Source organism: Megalobrama amblycephala, linkage group LG14, assembly GCF_018812025.1.
Source record: "Megalobrama amblycephala isolate DHTTF-2021 linkage group LG14, ASM1881202v1, whole genome shotgun sequence".
NCBI classification, from domain to species: Eukaryota; Metazoa; Chordata; class Actinopteri; order Cypriniformes; family Xenocyprididae; genus Megalobrama; species Megalobrama amblycephala.
The window spans coordinates 46,324,755-46,349,699 of NC_063057.1; the positions used below are offsets into that span (position 1 = coordinate 46,324,755).

At 36.0% G+C, this 24,945-nt stretch overlaps 2 protein-coding genes across 2 annotated transcripts; both read left to right on the forward strand.

Annotated features, from left to right (window-relative positions):
• The first annotated feature begins 1,864 nt into the window (after nucleotides 1-1,864).
• On the forward strand, nucleotides 1,865-10,300 carry LOC125245875 (chymotrypsin-like protease CTRL-1). The gene is made up of 6 exons (XM_048156685.1): nucleotides 1,865-2,005; nucleotides 4,970-4,990; nucleotides 5,093-5,261; nucleotides 5,345-5,616; nucleotides 5,735-5,880; nucleotides 9,825-10,300. Exons 1-6 carry the CDS (start codon nucleotides 1,957-1,959, stop codon nucleotides 10,086-10,088), a joined length of 921 nt encoding a protein of 306 aa, XP_048012642.1. The 5' UTR covers nucleotides 1,865-1,956; the 3' UTR covers nucleotides 10,089-10,300.
• Nucleotides 10,301-19,620: 9,320 nt separating this feature from the next.
• Nucleotides 19,621-24,235, forward strand: LOC125245870 (trypsin-2-like). The gene is made up of 6 exons (XM_048156679.1): nucleotides 19,621-19,779; nucleotides 20,093-20,113; nucleotides 20,219-20,381; nucleotides 20,461-20,729; nucleotides 20,846-20,985; nucleotides 23,800-24,235. The coding sequence occupies exons 1-6, from the start codon at nucleotides 19,725-19,727 to the stop codon at nucleotides 24,082-24,084; spliced, it is 933 nt and encodes a 310-aa protein (XP_048012636.1). The 5' UTR covers nucleotides 19,621-19,724; the 3' UTR covers nucleotides 24,085-24,235.
• The last annotated feature ends 710 nt before the right edge of the window (nucleotides 24,236-24,945 follow it).

A 24,945-nucleotide genomic window follows, 5' to 3' on the forward strand; every position in this document is an offset into this window, starting at 1 on the left:
TCAACCGTTATTGAAATTACATAGGAAATGAATACGGGTCATTTTTGACCCATGTTATGCATTAGAAGGGTAGTGATACAAAAATGATTTTTATTAAAAAAGTAAGAAAGAAAAAATTAAAATGAGGATTTGTTATGATCAAAAACAAGTTAATTGAGGAATACCTGGAATACTGAATGAAGAAATTAATTTCTTGCAAAGATATAGAAAATAAAAACTCAGGCGGGTCATTTTTGACCCATGTTATGCATCAAAGGATTAAGAAAGAAAGACCCCTGGCTTTTAACACTTGAGGATCCACTCATTCTATCCTTTGCCACCTGGGGAAAGAAGGACGTAGGCCGTAGGAGCCTTCAAATTGGGACAGCCTTTGTCGTGCTGCTGTGATGTAATTGGCCTTCAAATGCGGCTTTCGAAGGGTACAGCCTCCGAATTGGGAAGCAGCTTTTGTGTTCAGTTCCAGTGTGTTAAGTTCCTGTTTTCTTGGTTGCCATAGTTATTTACTGTTTCATTGTTTAATTGATTAGAATCTCACCTGTCCCTCATTGTCACTCTGTATTTAAACTCTCAGTTAGCTTCTGTTCTTTGTCTTGTGTTAACATTACTAGTTGGTTTGTATCTTTGGTTGATTCTTGGTTTCTATTGTTACTTAAATGTTCATCTTCTTCAAGTCTCTTTATTCTGGATCATCTAGCCAAGAACAGCACCTGACAATAGGCTACTTGACTGGTTCATATTCATCCTACATAATTTAATCTAGTAGACTGACAATTTTAGAGTTACAGTAATCAAAAATTTAGAAGAGAAACACAGTTTTGTTGAGTAGATCACAAATAATATGAGTAAATCAGACAATCTGTTTCCTTTTTTTTTTTTCTTCAGTGTGCGAGCACATATGGGCTAGAAGGCATAGTTCCAGATATAATGTGACTTAGTGGAAACTGCTGTTACAGAAAGTAGTTTGGTTTTGTTGTGTGACAGTAAATTCTTCAAATTTTTTCAAAGGATCATAACTAAACACTTAATCATGTTCAGTTTCACTTCTTACATGGCTCTGAACACACCCTGTCCCAGAAACCTGTTAACACAAAAAGAAGAAGAACTGGAATTGTGAACCCCTGGCATAAACTATTGCCTTAATACAGTAGATTTGTATGTCCCAATCATATATGTCTGAAAAAATTGGATAAAATATTAAACTCACGACTTTTAAAGATAGATATCATATAAATCAGTTTTCTTTTATCACAGTATCACAATTAAGTAACACAGGTGAATTTTCAACAATTTCACTACTTCAAGCATTAAGCAAGATATTTACATTTTTGGCAACTTTTAATTTTTATTTATTGCAAAATAAATAAATAAATAAAAATTAGCACAGATCCTACCAAATCGAACATTCACAGACATTTAATAGCAGTGAATACAGAAACACATGAAGAGAGATACCAAGAAAAAAACATTGATCAAAGATTTGATTCATACTAGGTCCCAGAAAACATTTTTACAGATCTAAAGTTAGGACAAACCCTACCACATCTAACATTCACAGATATTATTTTATATATTTATTATTAATTTATTATTTATTAATTATATATTTATATTACAGATATGGATTGGGGATTAAATGTACATGTCTGCAAATGTCAGGTTTGGAAGGGACTACGATCACACCAGTAAATAACTGAGTGTATGTATTTGGGAATGAATGTATTTCATTATACATGTATGAATTAAATTATGAAGAATAGATTGGAGATTACTTTTTCTGTGTTGTACATGCTTTCTGCAAGCTATGTTGCCCCGCCCTCCTCCTCCTAAAAAAGCAAAAAACAAAAAAACAATCAGAGATAAACATAGTGGGGGTGGGGCAGGATAACTTAGATAAATGTGGCAGTACTTGCTTTACATCTCATTATAAACCTGAAGGTTGAGGAAACAGCAGAAGATATGAAGTTTAACACAGCTATTGCCGGAGTCATACTTCTCAACATAGCAGGTAAAATCTATAACATGACAAAATTGGATGTAAGTTTATTAGCATTTGTTTCAAATGTTTAATAACTGACAAGCAATTGAATTGCTAAGAACTAGCTATAAACCGTTTATAGCTAGATTATTTTTTCATAGGTTGATTGTGAAATTGCTGTGTCTATAATCAAGACAAATCACATTTATTTGTAAAGCATATTTATATTTATACTTATAGAGCTGAATCAATAATGGAAACTCAACTATGAAGACAGTTCAGATTCTGCTGTAACGCAACTCTAAACAAAGACTGTACAATAACACAAGATGCGTCACTCGTATAGAGGGTATGCACGTGACGTCACCGTCGACCGTTATGACTGCGGTTACAATACAATACAATACAATGTTTATTTATATAGCACATTTAAAACAACTGAAGTTGACCAAAGTGCTGCACAGAGTATGCAAAACAAAACAGTCAACAAGATTACAAACAATAAGACAATCTATAGAACACACATTATAAAATGGATGAGGTGCATTTAAATATAGGATCATTGCACAGCAAGTCAGGAAATATTAAATGCCAGGGAGAAGTAATATGTTTTATGAGTAGACTTAAAAATAGACAGAGTTGGGGCAGCTCGAATTTGAATTGGGAGACTATTCCACAACTTGGGGCCAATAACAGAAAAAGCACGATCACCTCTGTTTTTGAGACGTGCCCTGGGAACGTCTGAGTAATAACCCAGAATCAGCCTCGCAATAACCTCGCAATAACCCAGAATCAGCCGATCTGAGTGCTCTTGATTGAGTGTATGGGTGTAGCAAATCAGATAGGTACTGTGGAGCCTGATTATGAAGAGATTTATAGACGAACAATAAAATTTTAAAATCAATTCTATATCTGACTGGCAGCCAATGCAATGAAATCAAAACTGGTGTAATAGACTCGTGTTTACCTTTCCCACAAAGAAGCCGAGCCGCTGCATTCTGAACCAACTGTAGACGTGAAACACATGATTGAGGAGCACCGATATACAATGAGTTGCAGTAATCCAATTGAGATGTTACAAAAGCATGCATAACCATTTCAAGCTTCTTTAGAGACAAAAATGGCTTCACCTTCGTCAGAAGACGAAGATGATAAAAACAGGACTTAATGACAGCACTTTTCTGTTTATCAAATTTAAGATTATTATCAAACCAGACACCTAAATTTCTTACACGTGTAGTGCTGAATGGAGTAAGAAGTTCTGAATCAAAATCATGTACACAGTGGTCATTTGAGCCAAACAAAATAAATTCAGTTTTACTTTCATTGAGGCTTAAAAAATTACTTGCAAGCCAAAGTTTAAGTTAAAATAGGCTTTAAAGCCTGTTTATTATCACGCTTCAAGGGGATATAAAGTTGTGTGTCGTAAGCATACAGATGAAAAGAAAATTGAATTAATAGTCAAGTACGATTGAAGTTGATTTAGAACCACTTTCTCTAAAATTTTAGAAAAAGAGATAAGTTTGAAATAGGACGAAAGTTAGACGGTAATGCAAACTAGGTTTTTTAAGATGAGGCCGCACCGTGGCAAGTTTAAAGTCGCCAGGTACAGTGCCAGTATAGAGACATTTGTTAATAATAGACAATAAGTCAGGGCCAACAGTCTCAATAATTTGTTCAAGGAAACGTACCGGAATTACATTCTGGGGGGCAACGTAGTAGGTTTTTGGCAGCAAACCCACCAGATGGGTTTGGTGCACACATGGATAAAAAGTGCCCCATGCCCACTGTTAAATATACTGCTGGATCTTTAATGTTGTGGGCCTATTTTTCTGCTGGAGGTCCTGGACATCTTGTTCAGATACATGGTATCATGGATTCTATCAAATACCAACAGATAAAAAAATCAAAACCTGACCGCTTCTGCTAGAAATCCAATAATGGGCTGTGGTTGGATCTTCCATCAGGACCGAAACAAACATCAAAACCAACACAAAAATGTGTCACTGAGCACAAAATGAAGCTTCTGCCACGGCCATCTCAGTCCCCCGACCTGAAGAGAAGCACCACCAACATGGAGCTGGAATCTGAAGGATCTGGAGATTCTGCATGAAGGAATGGTCTCTGATTTCTTGTCAGGTGTTTTCCAAACTCAAGACTCAGAGCTGTTATCTTGGCAAAAGGAGGTTGCAAAACGTTTTGAATACAAGGGTGCCAATAATTGTGGCCAACGTGTTTTGGAGAAAAATATTTATTTCATAATGTGAGTTTCCCCTCACTTTCAATTATTTTCCTTAAATGAAAGGTTATAATTTTGTGAATTTTTTGAATGAAAGATCAAAAGGATAAACAATGCAGATTTATTTTCACAGCTGCTTTTGCTCATAATTACTAAGGGTGCCAATAATTGTGGAGGGCACTGTATATATATATATATATATATATATATATATATATATATATATATATATATATATATATATATATATATATATATATATATATATATATATAAACTTTCAGAGTTGCTAACACGTTAGAACCACTGGGGAACAACACCACTTCCGTTGCCAAAATACGCGCACAACTATTTGATCACGTGGGCTGTAAAAGGGTCTATAGATCAAAAGCAATGGCATGATGCACAAAAAAGATTGAATGTTTAATACATTTTAGTCATTTACACATTGAAACTTTATTATCTGTATACATGACAGAATCTTAACCATAACCACAGTAACCCAGAACTGTGTTCTGTATATATGAGATGCAGTTCTATCACATACACACTGTATGTAAAACTGGCATAAACTGGCATAATTTAAATGAGGCTAGTTACTTTATTCATGTCATGACTATGAAATCATTTAACAGGAATTTTGGCTAAAATCCATATATAGCATTCTTCAGGTGGAGGTTATATCTTGTTTTCATGCCAATGGTACGTGCCTGCACTGATGTGAGAGTTTACTTGGTATTTGTCTACCCACACAGGTTCCCTCTGCCAGTCAGATGGTAAGTTGTCATAATGACCATAAAACTGTTTTCCATGCAGAATGTTTCTTTTATATGTGAGGCATTTTAACAAGGAATTCTCATTATTTTTTCTCGCATTAGTATGTGGTCAAGCCCCCCTCAACACAAAGATTATTGGAGGGGAGGATGCAGCAGCAGGGTCTTGGCCGTGGCAAGTCAGCATTCATAGTGACACGTATGGAGGCCATTTCTGTGGTGGGAGTCTAATCAATAAAGACTGGGTTTTATCTGCAGCTCACTGCTTCCAGAAGTATGTTGAAATCTTAAATAAAGCTTAAGATACAGTTGTAGATTGACAAAAGTGGGATTAAAAGAGACTTTCTCTGTTTACAGTGTAGGTGCATCTGACATATGGATGTACTTCGGGCGCTGGAGACAATCGGGCTCAAACCCTAATGAGACATACAGGACAGCAAGTCGAATTATCAACCATCCCAATTATGAAGGTGATGTTACTCATAACAACGACATAGCACTGGTCCAGCTCTCCTCCTCTGTGAATTTCACTGACTATATTAAGCCAGTCTGTCTGGCGGCTGCTGGTAGTGCATTTGCTGGAGGTACAGAGATCTGGGTGACTGGATGGGGAGCACAAAAGACTGGAGGTAAGTGAGCATTTGCTTACCAATTAACTGAATACAAAAAAACTACGGTAAATCTCAACAATTTACCTAGAAATGTTTTTTAAAAGCCATCAAATTTGTCCTTTGATCTGTGTCACAGGCCCGGCTGCTAACATACTGCAGCAGGTGATGTTGCCAGTTGTGAACAACAGTGAATGTAATAATGCTTATGTGGGCAATCCGAGCATAACGAGCAATATGATTTGTGCTGGATTTTTAAATGTGGGAGGGAAAAGTTCATGTCAGGTAAGACATCAGTCATTCATTTTAACCTATTTTAATCCAAAGCAATTTACAAAACACTACTCCCCAGTTTTTGGTCACCTGCACACAGTGCCGGCACAAGCTCAACTGCCACTCTAGGCAAAACACCGTCGTGCATCGCCCCCATTTCTCACTCACAATTAAACACGATCTTTGAGATGCAGGTGAAAGGCTGGAGGTTTTGTTTATTCGTTAATAAATTTGCAGTATATTTTATATATATACAATGTATAAGCATGTTTTCAGATTTTTTTTTTTTTCACTCTGCAACGTAAAATAAAACAGCACGCAACACTATCTGCAAATGCAAATGCTATATTATATATATTATATAATAAAATTATCTCCTGGAAAATTCGGGAGAATTCCCAGTGGGCCCCTGATAAATTGGGTTGGCAGTAGCCTACTTCGATGTTTACAGGACGTGCAAAGAACAAGTCTCTAGCACATTTTCAATGAGAGACACACAGAAACGGCAAATCAGTTTTAGTTCTAGTAGTGGCGAAGCAACGATGTGCACACCCAAAATCCGGTCACTTGCGCGTGCACAGCTCTTTGTTATAAATAGAGGTTATAAATATATGGCATATATAAATATTACGCACACAAATAGGTGAGCTAAGTGACCTCTCCCCCGCTTTCTCTCAAACACACATAGACGAGACACAATTCCAAGGGAAGGCTAAGGAAATGCGCTTCCCCTTTAAAAACATACATTTCCTTGTAATAGTTTCAATTTACGTGTTGTTACACAACCTACACAGCCCAGCATAAACACTCCTGATAAATCATTTGTTATTAAAGAGTCTATATTCACAAACCACTGTTAATTTTAAAGAGGTCATATAATGGTACATGCACTTTTACAAGTTGATTGTACTGAAATGTGTGTTGGCAGTGCCTGTACACAACCATCCTATAATGATAAAAATCCATCCAGTGTTTTTTATTAAATCTCCTTATATGTTTTCCCGTCTTAAATCGAGCCGTCTGACCATGTGACGTCACACGGTCGGACGACCCTCCCACGTTTGTTAATTGACAGAAGCATTTCAACACAGAACCGCCCTGAGCGAGCTGTCACCATAGTCCGCTATTGTTGATACGTTGGAGCAGAATGGCGTCTAAGCGATTGTGGTGTTCTGTTCTTGGGTGTAATAACGAACACAGCAGTCATTTTGATGTTCCTAAATCTGAACCGTTTAAGACGCAGTGGTTGAGTTTTGTTTTCAAAGGGAATATTCCCCTCGATCAACAACAATGCTTTCATGTTTGCGCAAATCATTTCTCACCGGACTGCTTTATAAACGAGGGTCAGTATAAAGCAGGTTTTGCTAAGAAGCTGCTCCTGAAAAAAGGATCGGTACCAACCAGGGGCGTAGTTTGCGGGGGGATGGGGGGGAGGTAACCCCCCCAATATTTCAACATGAAAATCACAGTAGATCTATACTAACATATGTATAATTCATTTATTTTGTAACAATAATTTTGTTTCTAATAAATTAGTCAAAAAAGCACCCCCCTTCCATTGAACCAATTGGTAACGCCCAACCAATGAGCGTCGCACTTTCGCCAAAACAACGCGAGTGGAGCTCTAATGTTTGAATGGAGAGCACGGGTAGCACCAAAAAATGAAGAGAACCGTTGTCCAGCCGACTATATTGAACTTCTGTTCAAAGAGGGATGTTAAAAAGAATAAAGCATGTACTGAGAAGGAGGTATGAAAACATTGTAATAGCTAGGTACACTCCACATATATTTTAGCTAGCTAATCCATTGCAATTTAGCCATAACTATCAGTGTAACTGTAACCAGTTACCAAAACAGCCGTCTGTTTTGTTACTTAATTTTTCAATAGCGTCTTATCAATGACAAAAGTATTCACATCGGTGTTTGTTTCCTTCCTTAATTAATCTGACTTTTGAACGAATTGGCTTGAATGAACGATTTAAGTAGCTCACTCATTAAAACGTCGAATCGCTGCCACCTACTGGCGGTTTCAATATTTAACATAATTTCTTTCTTTTTAGAATCACTCCGTTATGTTAGAATTTGATGAATGGTTATAGATAAATGCCATAAAGTTATGATAGATAGATAGATAGATAGATAGATAGATAGATGTTGAAACCAAATCTACGCCCTTGGTACCAACTATTCTGGACAATCATATGTCTGTGATTGGCTAAATTGCAAAACACTGCAACAACACATTCTCTCTTAACGCTGTCCAGACTGGAAACACAAATACGCACTAGCGCATTTGCAAAATCTGTTTGCCTGTTTTGGACCCTCTAGCACTCCCGTAGACCCGGGCCTGATGATTTACAGGGCTCTACATTGCAACCATTTAACTCGCAAATGTACGTTCTGATGTATTTTGCTGAAAAGCATAAAGTATAACAAATAAAATGTATTGGAAATATAAGCCTATGGCAGTAGTTCTTAAATCAACAGTAGTACACTGATAATCAACTCACCTTTTACATGAGAAACTATTAAGACTAGTTTCACTTTATATGCATTAGATGTGTAAAATATCTGCATCATTATTGGGTGCTTTAGTAATTGGTTATTTGAACCAGTTCATTGAAATGAACTGTCCGAAATAACCAGTTTGTGGAAAAGAATTGAGGCTATGAATTACAGGTGATAATAATGTTCACAGATTCGTACACAGATTGATTGATTCACTTCATAAGACCTCAGTGTATTGCCAGGAGCCATGGGTATTAATTTTTATGTTGCCTGTATATGCTTTTTTTGACTCTCAAAATGATGGTAGCTGTGGATTTACATTTTATAAATCACCAAGGACCACGGTTTCAGCTAAAATCTTATTTACTGTTCTGCTGAAGAAAAAAAGTCACTTAAATCTTGGATGGTCTAAATTAACAGCAAACTTTAATTTTTGGGTGAACTAACCCTTTAAAAATGTATATTTATTTGCAACAAATGCTCCTAGAATGCACACTTCAAGTGCATAAGGATGCACATTTCCGATTAGAATTTACTAATAATCCATGCATACTGTCCCGCTGAGGGAAAAAAAAAAAAAAAAAAAAACATACCGCCAAATGGATAACTGAAACATACAGGCCATGTGTCCACCAAAGCATTGCTAGTCTTATGAAAACTCTCAGCTGGATGTTCCTGAAAGCACTTTGGAGGCACAATCCACAGAAGTAATGTACTAGTATCTGATTTCGCAGACAGTTTGTTTCATCAACAATTACTGACCAGCAATATTAACTTCCTCTCCATTATTATTCACGTGACGGTTGGCCGGTGTGGTATTTATCTCACCCATCCACCACTGTGATTAGACGGCTAAGTAAAAAGTGACAGTGACGAGTGCTGTTTTACCCATAGACTGTAAAAAAATCGTGAGGTGGAGCTGCCGTATCAAGGTCCCACCGACACTACCGGACACTCATTCACAAGCGCAAAATCATGACGCCACACACCATCAAATAACTAAATAAAGCCAAACTTGTTCGAAAAGTGTACATATGAATGTATGTCATCATAATAACTACCTAAAATGACAGAAACCATCTATGGGAAAAAAATGATTTGAAGTGCAGTATGATTTTTTGTTGTTGTTGTTGTTGGACCTATACTGCAGCCAGCAACCAGCAACCAGGGACAGATCAAAATCTTTTGGCTTCATTTTTCAGGACATGAGCAGCATACTTTTTTTTACTAAAAGTTAAAGAACATTTTTTAAGTCTGTGATGAGAAAAATGCCCAGTGTTCCACTGTAAACGATTTAAAAAGGTACGCTGGCCTCAGGTAAAAACTCTTTGGTGGATACACGCCCGGCATACTTTTACAATTGGGATACACTATTGCATACTTATGTCTGTAACAGTTGTTCACAGTATGTTGTCAGAGATATAAATGCTGCATGATTGTCAATACAGGGAGACTCTGGAGGTCCAGTGGTCAGGAGGAACGGCTCCCTGTGGATTCAGTCCGGCATTGTGAGTTTTGGTCCAGAACAATGTGATAATCCCAAATATCCAAGTGTGTACGCCAGAGTTTCTCGGTACCAGGACTGGATCAAGTCTTACACGGGCAGCAACCCACCTGGATTTGTTGAATTCAACTCGAGTGGATTCAGAAGTTCACTCAACTTCCTTTTATTGTCCATTCCTTTCACCTTCTCGCTATATCTCTACTCCTAAAGATTGTTTGAACAGTAATTCTCAAGGTTCTTTGATGAAGACGATAGATGTGTTGTACATGCTCTCATAAAGAGATAAAAAGAGCAGTTATATTGTTATTTTTGTCATTTATTCTTTATCTTTACAAATATGTCTAAAGCTCTGCATTGTGATCAGGGATACTTGTAAAGTAAAGTTGATTTTAACAGAATAAATACAAAAGAATGAACTGGCTTGGGGAATGTTTTCTGTCTCTTTATCTCACTTCATACTGTTTTAATATTTTTGAGTAAAGTAAACCGATATATTTTTTCTTGATCGTTTGATGAAAAAGTTTTAAAAAAGTAATAGAAAAAAGGTTTTGATCAATTTAATCCATCCCTGCTGAATAATCGTATTAAACATCTTGCTGACCCCAAACTTTTCAACAGTAGTGTACAAAAAAAAATTAAGCAGTACAAATGTTCAACATTGATAATAATAAAAAAAATTCTCAAATTATCAAATCAGCATATTAAAATGATTTCTGAAGGATCATGTGACACTGAAGACTGGAGTAATGATGCAAAACCATGTTGATTTTTTACTTGCTCTGGAAAAAGACATGCCATTAATAAAAAAAAATGTAAGTGGAATTGTTTAAGATATGTTTTATAAAGATAGAATGTTGTGTCATATCTGTTATTTGCTATAAAGAAAAATATCAGTGTGATTCCATAATTTATTAAATCTGAATAACGCGTTCAGATTTGATCATATATGAACTGAAGTTAGGGTAGGTCATAATACCTCTGACTAACACTAGAGGACAGTCTGTTTAAGTGTCTAATACTTCTCGAATTCTACCTCTTGACCTCCTGACTTCTTTTGTGTGGGCTCATCCATGGCACCTTGTGTGCATTCTCAGCTAGGTCGGCTTTCCTCTCTCAATCTGTTTTTTTTGTGGTTTTTTTTGTTTTTGTTTAATTATTTATTTGAATTGTTTGATTTCAATTTCTCCTATAGTTATTTTATTTTGTTTAGAATTATCATTATTTTCATTCCGTTTGCCTTTTTATTTGTACTATTATTTTATATTATTCAGTCCTCTTGCCTCTTTTACTTTATAAACTTATTTAAATTTAGTTTAAACAAAGTTTACATTTAAGTTAAGATCCCTTTTGTTCAGCTGTTTGTGTTTTATTTATAGGTAGCACTCCCCCTACTGCTTGGGAGGTGAAGCAATGGTTGACCTCACCACTGATTCTCACCTGAGTGTCCTCCATTCACCACAAGGCCTATTAAATTAGACACAATCCAATTCACTTATAAGGCCTGAAGAGGATTAGACATTCCCTGGGGTGCTTCTCAATATCCCTCCTTGTTTCCTCATTCCTCCGTCCTCCGTCCTCCATCCTATGACCTGAAAACTGATCAAACTCAGCCATCTTGTAGGACATCTCAATTCTCTAATTGCATCACGAGGAGGCAAGGATTCAAGATTCAAGATTTTTATTTGTCACATACATGGTTATATGGAGAACATATGACCAGCAGTGAAATGTAAAACAGGTCCGCTCCACGGACAATACAAATATTAAGAATACAAACAAGAAAATTATACAAAAAAATATATATAAATAAATAAAATATGCAGGACAGTATACTATAGACTTAATAAATATTATCATGAGCAGAATGTACAAAAATAGAATGTGCAACAGGTTGTACAGGGTATATACATAGCAGCATCAGAAGTAATAAAGTTCAATAAAGAAGAAAAATATGTAATTTTATAAAAATTACTGAATTCAAGTGTCACTGACAACATATTACTGATAATAAATTACAATCATATACAAGTTAAAAAAGTGAGTTTGAATTTAGAAGCCTGATGGCCTGGGGAAAAAAACTCCTAAATCTCTCAGTTTTTGCCATCAAGCTACAGAAGCGCTTTCCAGATGACAACAAAATGAAAAGAAAGTTGCCAGGGTGATTTGTGTCCTTAAAAATTTTAACAGCTCTGCTTTTACAGCGTTTGAGATAGATGTCCTCCAGAGAGGGAAGGGCAGACCCTGAGATGCGCTCAGCTAAGCGCACAACTCTATGCAGGGCTTTACAATCTTGACTGGAACTGTTCCCATACCACACTACCCTGAGTCAATACACTTTCTATGGCCCCTACATAGAAAGTTTTCAGGATCGCTGGTGAGACTCTGAATTTCCTCAGCTGTCGCAGATGGTACAGTCTGTGTCTTTGTCATCCTTAAACTTACCCATTCCACCAAACCTGTCCCTAACCTTACCCGTATCCCACCTCAATAGCAGCAAATGTGTTTTGCAATTCAATATGAACCCAATATTACATTGTACTTAATTTTTGGTTGTAAGTATTTAGTAGTTAAGGCCACTTAATATAAAGTGGGACCACTTTTTTTTTTTAAAGGTCAGTGGTCATGATAATTTGCTCATTGTTTACATTGCATGAACCAGGGGTTACCAAGTCCAGTCCTGGCACCTCTCCACTCTAAATATCTAAACATGTCTCTCTTATCTCACACACTCAGTTGAGGGATGGGTTCCATTAGGCCGTAAGTGCACTGAGAAGTGTACTTCAAAGGGTATTCCACCATCTTAAGGGAAATCCGAAGCAGGTGTGTTTTTATGTGGCTGTTCACAGGGGTAAAGTGCATGAGACGCGATTATGATTTATAGGATTCATCATTATTACTGTTTAAATTAGATAAAAAGACATATTTCATACATTTATGTTCATAGTAAAAATCACATCATATTTTTAGCATTCAGGTTAGGGCTACTGAATTTGACAGATTAAGTGAAATTTATAATTAAAGGCACAATATGTAAGTTTCACCGCTAGAGGTGAATCATAGGAGTTGTTAGCTGCATCCGAAATTGCATACTTCCCTACTTTAAAGTAGGAGAGAATCAGTATGTAAAAAAAAAAAAGAAGTATGTCCAAATCAACAATACTCATAAAGGAGTAGTCAAAAAGTACTCAGATGACCAACTATTACAGGCAGGATTCTGAAGTGTGCATACGATGAAAACTTTACTATCCCATGAGGCCACAGAAGAGGATTTATGAATGGCAGTGAAGAAACACAACTGACTCTGGTAGGTCACATGATAATTACAACAAGTAGTGTTGTAGCATGCATGAGAATGTAGTACGTACAGATTACATTCATACTACACAAATTCATCATGTATAAACTCAGCAATAAAAGAAACGTCTCTTTTTCAGGATACTGTATTTTAAAGATAATTATGTAAAATAGGCTTTTGCACATTTGGAACAGTCCTTAAAGGATTAGTTCACTTTCAAATTAAAATTTCCTGATAATTCACTCACCCCCATGTCATCCAAGATGTTCATGTCTTTCTTTCTTCAGTTGAAAAGAAATGAAGGTTTTTGATGAAAACATTCCAGGATTTTTCTCCTTATAGTGGACTTCAATGACCTCCAAATGGTTGAAGGTCAAAATTACAGTTTCAGTGCAGCTTCAAAGGGCTTTAAGCGATACCAGACAAGGAATAAAGGTTTTATCTTGCAAAACAATCATTTTCTAAAAAAAAAAAATAAAATAATATACGTTTTAACCATAGACGCTCGTCTTGAACTAGCTCTCTTCTTCTTCTTTATTAGAATTCCGGCAGTGTAGACACTGGTCAAAGTTTGAACTAAATTGTCATATACAATATGCTAGTGCATTAGAGGGCAGTAATACACTTAGCAGCGTCTACACTGCTGGAATTCTGAAAGAGAAAAAGAAGAAGAGAGTTACTTAAAGATGAGCGTCTATAGTTAAAACATGTAATTTTTTAATTTTTTTAGAAAATTACCAATCTTTTTGCCAGATAATACCCTTATTCCTTGTCTGGTATCGTTCAAAGCCCTTTGAAGCTGCACTGAAACTAGTCCACTATAAGGAGAATAATCGTGGAATGTTTTCATCAAAAACCTTAATTTCTTTTTGATTGAAGAAAGAAGAACATGGACATCTTGGATGACATGGGGGTGAGTAAATTATCAGGAAAATTTTATTTGAAAGTGAACTAATCCTTTAACACGTGTTTCCTTTTCTACATTTCTAAGTGTAGCCTATTCCTCGGCCACCACAGAACTATCACCTGCCGTTTTCTTTGAGGAAAAAAATCCTGTCAAGACCAGCACGCAATGAATTGGGATAGGCTAGGCTGCGAAGGATTCACTCATTCTATCCTTTGCCACCTGGGGAAAGAAGGCCGTAGGCCGTAAGAGCCTTTGAATTGGGACAGCCTTCGCTGTGATGCAATCGGCCTTCAAATGCGGCCTTCGAAGGGTACAGCCTCCGAATTGGGACGCAGCTTATGTGTTCAGTTCCAGTGTGTTTAGTTCCTGTTTCCTTGGTTTCCATAGTTATTTATTCATTAATTTCATTGTTTAATTGATTAAGGTCTCACCTGTCCCTCACACTGTGCATTTTATACTCTCAGTTAGCTTCTGTTCTTTGTCTTGTGTTAACGTTACTATCTGGTTTGTATCTTTGATTGATTCTTGGTTTCTATTATGTTACTTTTTTGAAAATTTTAGTTACAAAAAGTTTAGAATATAAACACAGTTTTGCTGAGTACATCATAAATAATATGAGTAAATCAGACAATCCGCATTTTTTTGTTCTGCGAGCACATATAAGTAGGGTTGCCACCTTCAATACAGAAAAATAAGGGACGCCAGCCGCAGCGGGGGCCACACCCCTCGGGGCCACGATGACCACAGTCCCGATGGCGTGCCAGTGGTGGTATATCATAACTTAAAACATATTTTCATAAAAATATTAAGATTGATACCATTGGACATTATAATAAGATATCTGCTATTGAAATCAGTGTGAACAGATGCACTCAGTCTCTCACTATCACAACGTAAGTGGTCATATTGAATACACAGCTATGACAATAATAAACATTGGCCAACAAAGTGTGACTGAGACCACAAAAAATAAGCTTTTGGAGGAACTTGTGAGATGCGAACCATATTTTATTAACTTATTAAATTAACAGATCCATAACTTAGTAAGTATAAATTAAACAAATTGTAAATTGTCATTTGTTGTGAACAAAGATTTTGGCTAAAATATTTGTCATTGTTTGCAGTAACAACATCCAAACAGTGAAACCACACCTAAATAACTGAAAATGATATATCTACAAACATTTCTTATTGAAGTAAAACACTTAACAACATTTTTATTATTGGTAAGTAAATATATTTTGCATTATGTATTTAAATATGTATTTATTTATTCCATTTTTATATTGTCTATTGTTAATTCTATAGTATTGAATGATGCAATTATTTAAATTGGTTAAGCATAACAAATAGTTGTTTATTTTATTCACATAGGCACTATATTTTGATTAAATATGTATTAAATATATATCTCTTATCTCTTATTAAAGGGATAGTTCACCCAAAAATGAAAATTTGATGTTTATCTGCTTACCCCCAGCGCATCCAAGATGTAGGTGTCTTTGTTTCTTCAGTAGAACACAAATGATGATTTTTAACTGCAACCGTTGCCGTCTGTCAGTCAAATAATAGCAGTGGATAGGAACTTCTACTATAAGAGTAAATAAAACTTGCATAGACAAGTCCAAATTAAACCCTGCACCTCGTGACGACACATTGATGTCCTAAGACACGAAACGATCGGTTTGTGCGAGAAACCGAACAGTATTTATATAATTTTTTAACTCTAATACACCACTATGTCCAACTGCGTTCAGCATTCGCTTAGTAAGGTCTGATCGCTCTCTGACAGCGGCAGTGATGTCTCGCGCATATACTTCAATGAGCGAGACATCACTGCCGCCGTCAGAGCGCGATCAGACCTTACTAACGAGTGTTGAACGCAGTTGGACATAGTGGTGTATTAGAGTTAAAAAATTATATAAATACTGTTCGGTTTCTTGCACAAACCGATCGTTTCGTGTCTTAGGACATCAATGCGTCGTCACGAACCGCAGGGTTTAATTTGGACTTGTCTATGCAAGTTTTATTTACTCTTATAGTAGAAGTTCCCATCCACTAGCATTATTTGACTGACAGACGGCAACGGTTGGAGTTAAAAATCATCTTGGATGCGCTGGGGGTAAGCAGATAAACATCAAATTTTCATTTTTGGGTGAACTATCCCTTTAAAGTAATGCTTATGTGTCTGACTGTACAACTTAACCTTAATAAACAAATCCTACCATAACATGATTAATATACATTATTAACATTATTTCTTAGGCAGCATATGAAACCTAACGTTATTAATCAAAAACTTGAGGTGATAAAAAAAAAAAAAAAAACATTACACTATCTGCCTCAGGAGAGAACCGGCGAGGCGGCGTCCCGCCCTCCTCTGACTCTGATTGGCCGTGATTCACGGCCCGTGAACCTGAAACAAACCAATCAAACCATGATGGCAGCGAGTATTACCCAATCAGCGGCAGAATCAGGTTGTGTCTTCACTAGTGATGTGTCGTTCTTGAACGATTCGTTCATTTTGAACGAATCTTTAATGTGACTCGGGAAGAACGAGTCGTCTCGGGGGGTGATTCGTTCAGTCGCGCATGTGCAATATTCTACAGGTTCTGTACTGCTAGAAGTAGTTCACCTGATGATTCAATTGATTAGTTCATTTCATGAGTCTTTCGGGTTTTTGAGTCGTTCCTTAATCATGTGACAGACCCATACACTATGCTGTGTGACCCAAGCACATTATATTTATTAGTAAATAACGTTAACTCTCCAGTTTTGTTTGAGTTTGTGTTACAACTGTTAAAGCTGAAGTTATCATAACCTTGATGTTTTAAACTAACATTAATAATTCAAATTCAAAATGTTATTTGCTTTTAATTTATGTCATTATATGTCCTTTTTGAGCAATCTTCTTATACATATATTAGACCAATATGTCAAGTCTGCCTAGGAAAAGCAATTATTATAACAGCAAACTCAAAATTGGAGTAAAAATGAACAAATTAGGCTATAAATACTTTGTATTGTAGGCTTGGATTATTATATTATTATATAGCCTAGTGTTTATTTACAGATAGACAGTCAAAAAGATAAATTAATCAATATTTTATTTATAACAGGGCTTTATTTATTTATAATAACACACCACAGATCCTCAAGAAACAGTAACAAAAACAGTGACAGAAATGTCAGAAATAGCGTATGGGTCTGTTACGTGATTAAGGAACGACTCAAAACCCGAAAGACTCATGAAGAGAACTAATCAATTCTCTTTCCGGCTCAGAATGCATTGGTTTAGCATGGGACTGCCTGTCACGTCATTAAGGAATGACTTAAACCGAAGACTTGTCAGACAAGAGGTGAGGTGAGCTTAATCAGCTTGTCATAAACTGAAGACCCAGGTAATGAATTAATCATTTCTGAATCTTATAGCATTGTAGTTTTGTATTGTTTGTAGTGGGATCAACGTTTGCATAAGTAGTAGATGTGTTGGGGAAGTAACACGTAACATTTTAATTACATTTTGCTAAAATGAACGAAATGACTCGAAAAAAGATTCGTTCATTTTGTTGAACGAGACTCAAAAGTCCGAGTCAGTAAAATGATCCGAACTTCCCATCACTAGTCTTCACACAATGCGGGTGGGGTGATTTGCATGGGATGCTGCATAATGTGGACCTATGTAAAATAGACCAATTTGGTGTTTGCAAACAGCGATGACGTTTTTTATGGGCGGAGCCTACCTGGTTGCAGAAAATGACAGTTGAGCAGTAGCAGTCTATGGAAGCCACGAAATAAAAGAATAAAAAAAAGTTAATTTCGAGTTTATGTCTCACAATTCTGACTTTTATTTCTCGCAAACCTGAGTTTATATCTCACATTTCTTACAAAGAAAAACAGAATTGTGATATATAGCCTACTCGTTATCCTGTCTTTTCTGAATTGCAATTTATCCCGCAATTCTGACTTTTTTCCGCTCAGAATTGTAAAATAAACTCACAATTGCGAGTTATAATGGCCGAACTGGGAGTCATAAACACGCAAATGCAAGAAAAAAAGTCAGAATTGTGAAATAAAAATTTTATAGACTATGTTTAAAAGTTATATCTATGTAAAATGTTATAGGTTTAAATATTATTTCATGCTGTAACTGCTATGTATGTATGTCCTCTGAACTGCATATGTGAATATTATGTAGACTTACTGTTTACTTCAAATTCCTGCTTAATAGTAGACTAATCCTTGGAGGTGTCATCAGTCCGTGAAACGTCTCCGTTTAGCTTCAAAGGATGTTTTCAACGATGGTTTTCTTTAAAAATGAAGACTATATTTTTTTGCATTCCGATTCCAACATCCAGAGGCACAACAAAACGTTTTTCTCTTATTCTGTGGATTTTGCACATTTTCCTCCAATTGCTACCGCTATTTTTCTGCAACCACTATGCGCGCGCAGCTGCAAATGACGTAATTGTGACGTCTGCTCCAAAGAGGTCTATACGGGACAAATCGCGTCCCGTATTGATTTGATACGGGACGCGTCATTTTGCCTGTAAATACGGGACGGGTGGCAACCCTAAGCTAGAAGGCATAGTTCCCAATACAATGTGACTTACTGGAAACTGCTATTATTACATAAAGTAGTCTGGTTTTACCTGTTGTGTGAGAGTAAATTCTTCTAATGTTCTCAAAGGGTTACAATTACACACAGTCATGTTCAGTGTCACTTCTTAGATGGCTCTGCACACCCCAGGTACCAGAAACCTGTTAACACAAAAAGAAGAAGAACTGGAATTGTGAACCCCTGGCTGGCATTTAAATTATTGCCTCAGTACAGTACATTTTTATGTCCCCATCATATGTCTGAATAGATTTGATAAAATATTGAACTCACGACTTTTAAAGATAGATATCATATAAACCAGTTTTCTTTTATCACAGTATCACAATTAAGTAACACAGGTGAATTTTCAACAATTTCACTACTTCAAGCAATAAGCAAGATATTTACATTTTTGGCTACTTCAATTTTTTTATTGTAATAAAACAAACAAACAAACAAACACAAAAAAACACACAGACCCAACAAAATCTAACATTCACAGACACTTAATAGTAGTGAATACAGAAATGCATGAACAGAGATACCAAGGAAAAAAAAGTTAGAACAATCCCGACCACATCTAACATTCACAGACGTTTTTTATATATGTAACCCACCATCTATACAGAGATGGATTCTGGACTAAATGTACATGTCTGCAAATGTTAGATTTGGAAGGGACTACTATCACACCAGTAAATAAAAGAGTGTATTTGGGTATGAATGTATTTCATTATACATGTATGAATTAAATTATGAAGAATAGATTGGAGATTATTTTTTTCTGTGTTGTACATGTTTTCTGCAAGCTATGTTGCAAAGAGTCAAAAAGTGTTGCAATATAATCTAGCTATAAACTGCTTGTTCAATTTTTGGTCAGTTATTAAACTTGCCAAGGGGACAAAATTGACGTTAGCTTTTTTTTTTTTTTTTTTCAGAAAAGGGGTGGTGACAGAGAGCTTTTGATAAATATGGCAGTACTTGCTTTACTTCTCATTAGAAACCTGTCAGTTGAGGAAACAGCTGTCAGATCACAGGCGATATGAAGTTTAACACAGCTTTGAGTATTGCTGGAACCATACTTCTCAACATAGCAGGTAAAATCTATAAAATGACAAAATTAGATGCAATAGCATTTATTTATTTATTTATTTATTCAAAGTTTAAAAACTGACAAGCAACTGAATTTAAATGAGGTTAGTTACTTTATTCATGTCTATGACTATGAAATCATATTACAGGGATTTTGGCTAAAATCCATATATAGCATTCTTCAGGTGAAGGTTTTATCTTGTTTTCATGCCAATGGTACGCGCCTGCACTGATGTGAGAGTTTAAAAGTGTTCGTAACAGTTTATCAGCTCTGTCCAAATGACTGTCTAATTACTTTGTATTTGTCTACCCACACAGGTTCCCTCTGCCAGTTAGATGGTAAGTTGTCATAATGACCATAAAGCTCTTTTCCATGCAGAATGTTTCTTTTATATGTGAGGCATTTTAACAAGGAATTTTTGATATCATCTTTTCTCTCATTAGTATGTGGCCGGGCCCCCCTCAACACAAAGATTGTTGGAGGGGAGGATGCAACGGCAGGGTCTTGGCCGTGGCAAGTCAGCATTCACGGCCCCTATGGCCATTTCTGTGGTGGGAGTCTAATCAATAAAGACTGGGTTTTATCTGCAGCTCACTGCTTCAAGAAGTACGTTGAAATCTTAAAGCTTAAGATACAATTGTAGATTGACAAAAGTGGGATTAAAAGAGCCATTCTCTGTTTACAGTTACGCTATGTCTGACATAGTGATGTACTTCGGGCGTTGGAGACAATCGGGCTCAAACCCTAATGAGACATACAGGACAGCGAGTCGAATTATCAACCATCCTAACTATGACACTCCTAAGTTCGACAATGACATAGCACTGGTCCAGCTCTCCACTTCTTTGAATTTCTCTGATTACATTAAGCCAGTCTGTCTATCAGCTGCTGGTAGTGTATTTGCTGGAGGTGCAGAGAGCTGGGTGACTGGATGGGGAACGTTACAGTCTGAAGGTGAGTGAATATTTGCTTGCCAAATAACTGAATATAACCAATACTGTAAACCTCAACAGCTTACCTAGAAGTGTTTTTTAAAAGCCGTAAAATTTGACCTCTGATCTGTGTCACAGGCCAGGCTGCTAACATACTGCAGCAGGTGATGTTGCCAATTGTGAATAACAGTGACTGTAATAATGCTTATGGAGGGGGCATCACAAGCAATATGATTTGTGCTGGATTTTTAAACGTGGAAGGGAAAAGTTCATGTCAGGTAAGACATCAATCATTAAAGGGATAGTTCACACACAAAAAATGAAAATTTGATGTTTATCTGCTTACCCCCAGGGCATCCAAAATGTAGGTGACTTTGTTTGTTTGGTATAACACAAATGATGATTTTTAACTCCAACTGTTGCAGTCTGTCTGTCAATGGGAACTCCATCTATAAGAGTAAAAAAACATGCACAGACAAATCCAAATTAAACCCTGTAAATGTACGTTCTGAAAAGCATAAAATATAACAAATAAAACATATTGGAAATATAACAGTGATCCGATGGCAGTAGTTCTTGAGTCAACAGTACACTGATAATGGTTTCTCATGGTTCTCATGTAAAAGGTGAGTTAATTAGATTAGTTTATTCACTTTATAAGCTTTAGACGTGTAAAATATCCATGTTTCACATAATTATTGGGAGCTTTAACAATTGGTTATTTAAACCAGTTTGTTGGAATGAACTGTCAGAAAGAACCAGTTAGTGGAAAAGAATCTGACTTCTCCGTTTGCCTGTGGCTGTGTGTTATTATTAATGTTAATTTAATAATGTTGTAAATAATGTTCAGTTTCTCACACAGATTGATTGTTTCACTTCATAAGCCCTCAAGCATAACCTGATATTGCTGAGTTCAGCATGTTCCTGGGTCAACATTTTTGTGGATCCTGGAACAACATTCAAATCAACCAATCAGATTTGAGGGACAAGTTTACAGATTATGTCAAGTTTAGGCTTTTGTTATTCATCTATCATTTCCCTCTGATTTTTGGGATAACTTATGGGTGGGGTTAGGTTTAGGGGTAGGAATAGGGTTAAGATTAAATTTTCAGACTAGAATGTTGTTCCAGGATCAACAAAATATGTTGACCCAGGAACGCATCTAACTCAGCAATATCAGGACGTGCAGACCTCAATGTATCGTCAGGAGCCACAGGTATTAAAGGATTAGTTCACTTTCAAATTAAAATTTCCTGAAAATTTACTCACCCCCATGTCATCCAAGATGTTCATGTCTTTCTTTCTTCAGTCGAAAAGAAATGAAGGTTTTTGATGAAAACATTCCAGGATTTTTCTCCACATAGTGGACTTCAATGGCCTCCAAACGGTTGAAGGTCAATATTACAGTTTCATTGCAGCTTCAAAGCGTTCTACACGATCCCAGACGAGGAAGAAAGGTCTTATCTAGAGAAACCATCACTCAATTTCTAAAAAAAATTTAAAATTATGTATGTTTTAACCATAAATGCTCATCTTGAACTAGCTCTCTTCTTCTTTGAACACTTTGAAGCTGCACTGAAACTGTAATTTTGACCTTCAACCATTTGGAGGCCATTGAAGTCCACTATATGGAGAAAAATCCTGGAATGTTTTCATCAAAAACCTTCATTTCTTTTTGACTGAAGAAAGAAAGACATGAACATCTTGGATGACATGGGGGCGAGTAAATTATCAGGAAATTTTAATTTGAAAGTGAACTAATCCTTTAACTTTATGATGCCTGTATATGCTTTTTTGACTCTCAAAATGATGGTAGCTGTGGATTTACATTTTATGAATCCTCAAAGACCACAGTTTCAGATAAAAATTTTATTTACTGTTCTACTGAAGAAAACAAGTCACTTAAATCTTGGATGGTATGAGGGTGAGTAAATTAAAAGAGAAATTTCATTTTTGGATGAACTAGCCCTTAAAAATGTATATTTATTTGCAAAAAAAAATGCTTCTTCTAGAATGCACACTTCAAGTGCATAAGGATGCTCATTTCCGATTAGAATTCGCTAATAATCCTTGCATACTGTGCTGCTGAAAATAAATGAATAAAATAAAAAAAGAGATGTACCACCAAAAGGACAATTGAAACATACAGGTTATGTGTCCACCAAAGCATTGCTAGTCTTCTGAAAACTCTCAGCTGGATGTTCTTGAGAGCATTTTAGAGGCAGAGGCCATGGAAGTAATGTACTAGTATCTGATTTTGCAGATCATTTGTTTCATCAACAATTACAGCAATATTAACTTCTCCATTATTATTCACGCGGCGGTTGGCCAGTATGGTATTTATCTCACCCATCTTCCACTGTGATTGGACGGCTAAGTAAAAAGTGACAGTGATGAGTGCTGTTTTACACATAGACTGTAAAAAAAAAAAAAAAAGGACTACGCATCTCCACTTCCTTCAACTGTAAAATAAAAAAAAATCCAAAATGTCTCAGAAATGGCCGCTGTCATCTTGTGCTGATGACATCATTTGGAGCCAGAGTCTGCGCAGAATTAATCGTGAGGTGGAGCTGCGGTATCAAGGTCCCCCCAACACTACCGGACACTCAATCACAAGCGCAAAATCATGACACCCTGACACCATCAAATAACTAAATAAAACCAAACTTATTTGAAAAACGTACATTTGAACATATGTCATCATGATAAGAACTACCTAAAATAACAGAAACTATCTTTGGGAAAAATATTTATTCGAAGTGCAATTAGATTTTTTTGTTTGGCTCACATCCCATACATTTACCTGGAGAGGACAGGGACCTATACAGCAGCCAGCAACCAGGGAGCAATCAAAATGTTTTGGCTTCACTTTTCAAGACATGTGCGGCACACTTGGTTTTGCCCAAAGTTAAAAAACATTTTTTAACTCTCTGTGACGAGAAAAACACTTAGCGCTTCCACTGTAAATTATTTAAAAAGACACATGGCCGGCATACTTTTACAATTGGGATAAACTATAGCATTCTTATGTCTGTAACAGTTGTTCACAGTATGTTGTCAGAGATATTAATGCTGAATGATTGTCAATACAGGGAGACTCTGGAGGTCCATTGGTCCGTAGGAATGACTCCCGGTGGATTCAGTCCGGCATTGTGAGTTTTGGTGCAAAACGATGTGATGATCCCAAATATCCCAGTGTGTTCGCCAGAGTTTCTCGGTACCAGGATTGGATCAAGTCTTACATGGGCAGCAACCCACCTGGATTTGTTGAATTCAACTCGAGTGGATTCAGAAGTTCACTCAACTTCCTTTTATTGTCCATTTCTCTCACGTTCTCATTTATTCCTTTCACCTTCTCCCTATATCTTTCTTCCTAAAGATTGTTTGAACAGTAATTCTCAAGGTTCTTTGATGAAGAGGATTATTGTGCTGTACATGCTCTCATAAAGAAGTAAAAATAGCAGTTATATACTTGTAAATGTTGCAATTACACTGTTTTAACAGAATAAATACAAAAGAATGAACTGACTTGGGGAATGTTTTCTGTCTCTTTATCTCACTTCATAGGGTTTTAATATTTTTTAGTAAAGTAAACCGTGATATATTTTTCTTGATTGTTTGATGAAAACAAAGTTTAAAAAAAAGTTAAAAAAATTAAAAAGAAAAAAGGTTTTGATCAATTTAATCCATCCTTGCTGAATATTCGAATTAAAAGTGTTGCTGACCCCAAACTTTTCAACAGTAGTGTACAAAAAATATTAAGCAGCACAAATGTTCAACATTGATAATAATAATAAAAAAATGTTTCTTAGCATCAAATCAGCATATTGGAATGATTTCTGAAGGATCATGTGAAAATTCAGCTTTGCATCACAGGAATAAATTACAATTTACAATATGTATTCATGGAAAACAGCTATTTTAAATTGTAATAATATTTCTCAAAATGACTGTTTTTGCTGTATTTTTGATCAAAGCAGAAGAATGAGCACAAGAGACTTCTTTAAAAACAAATCTGAAAGTTTCCAAACTTTTGATAGGTAGTTTGGTTTATGTGTGTGTGTGATTCCATACATTTTTTCCTCCTACTTGCTCTGGAAAAATACATGCAATTAATAATAAAAAAAATTAAGTGGATTTGTTTGAGATGTTTCATGAAGATTCCATAAGAATGTTGTGTCATATCTGTTGTTTATTTGCTATAAAGAAAAATATATGCATGATTCCATAAATTTGTG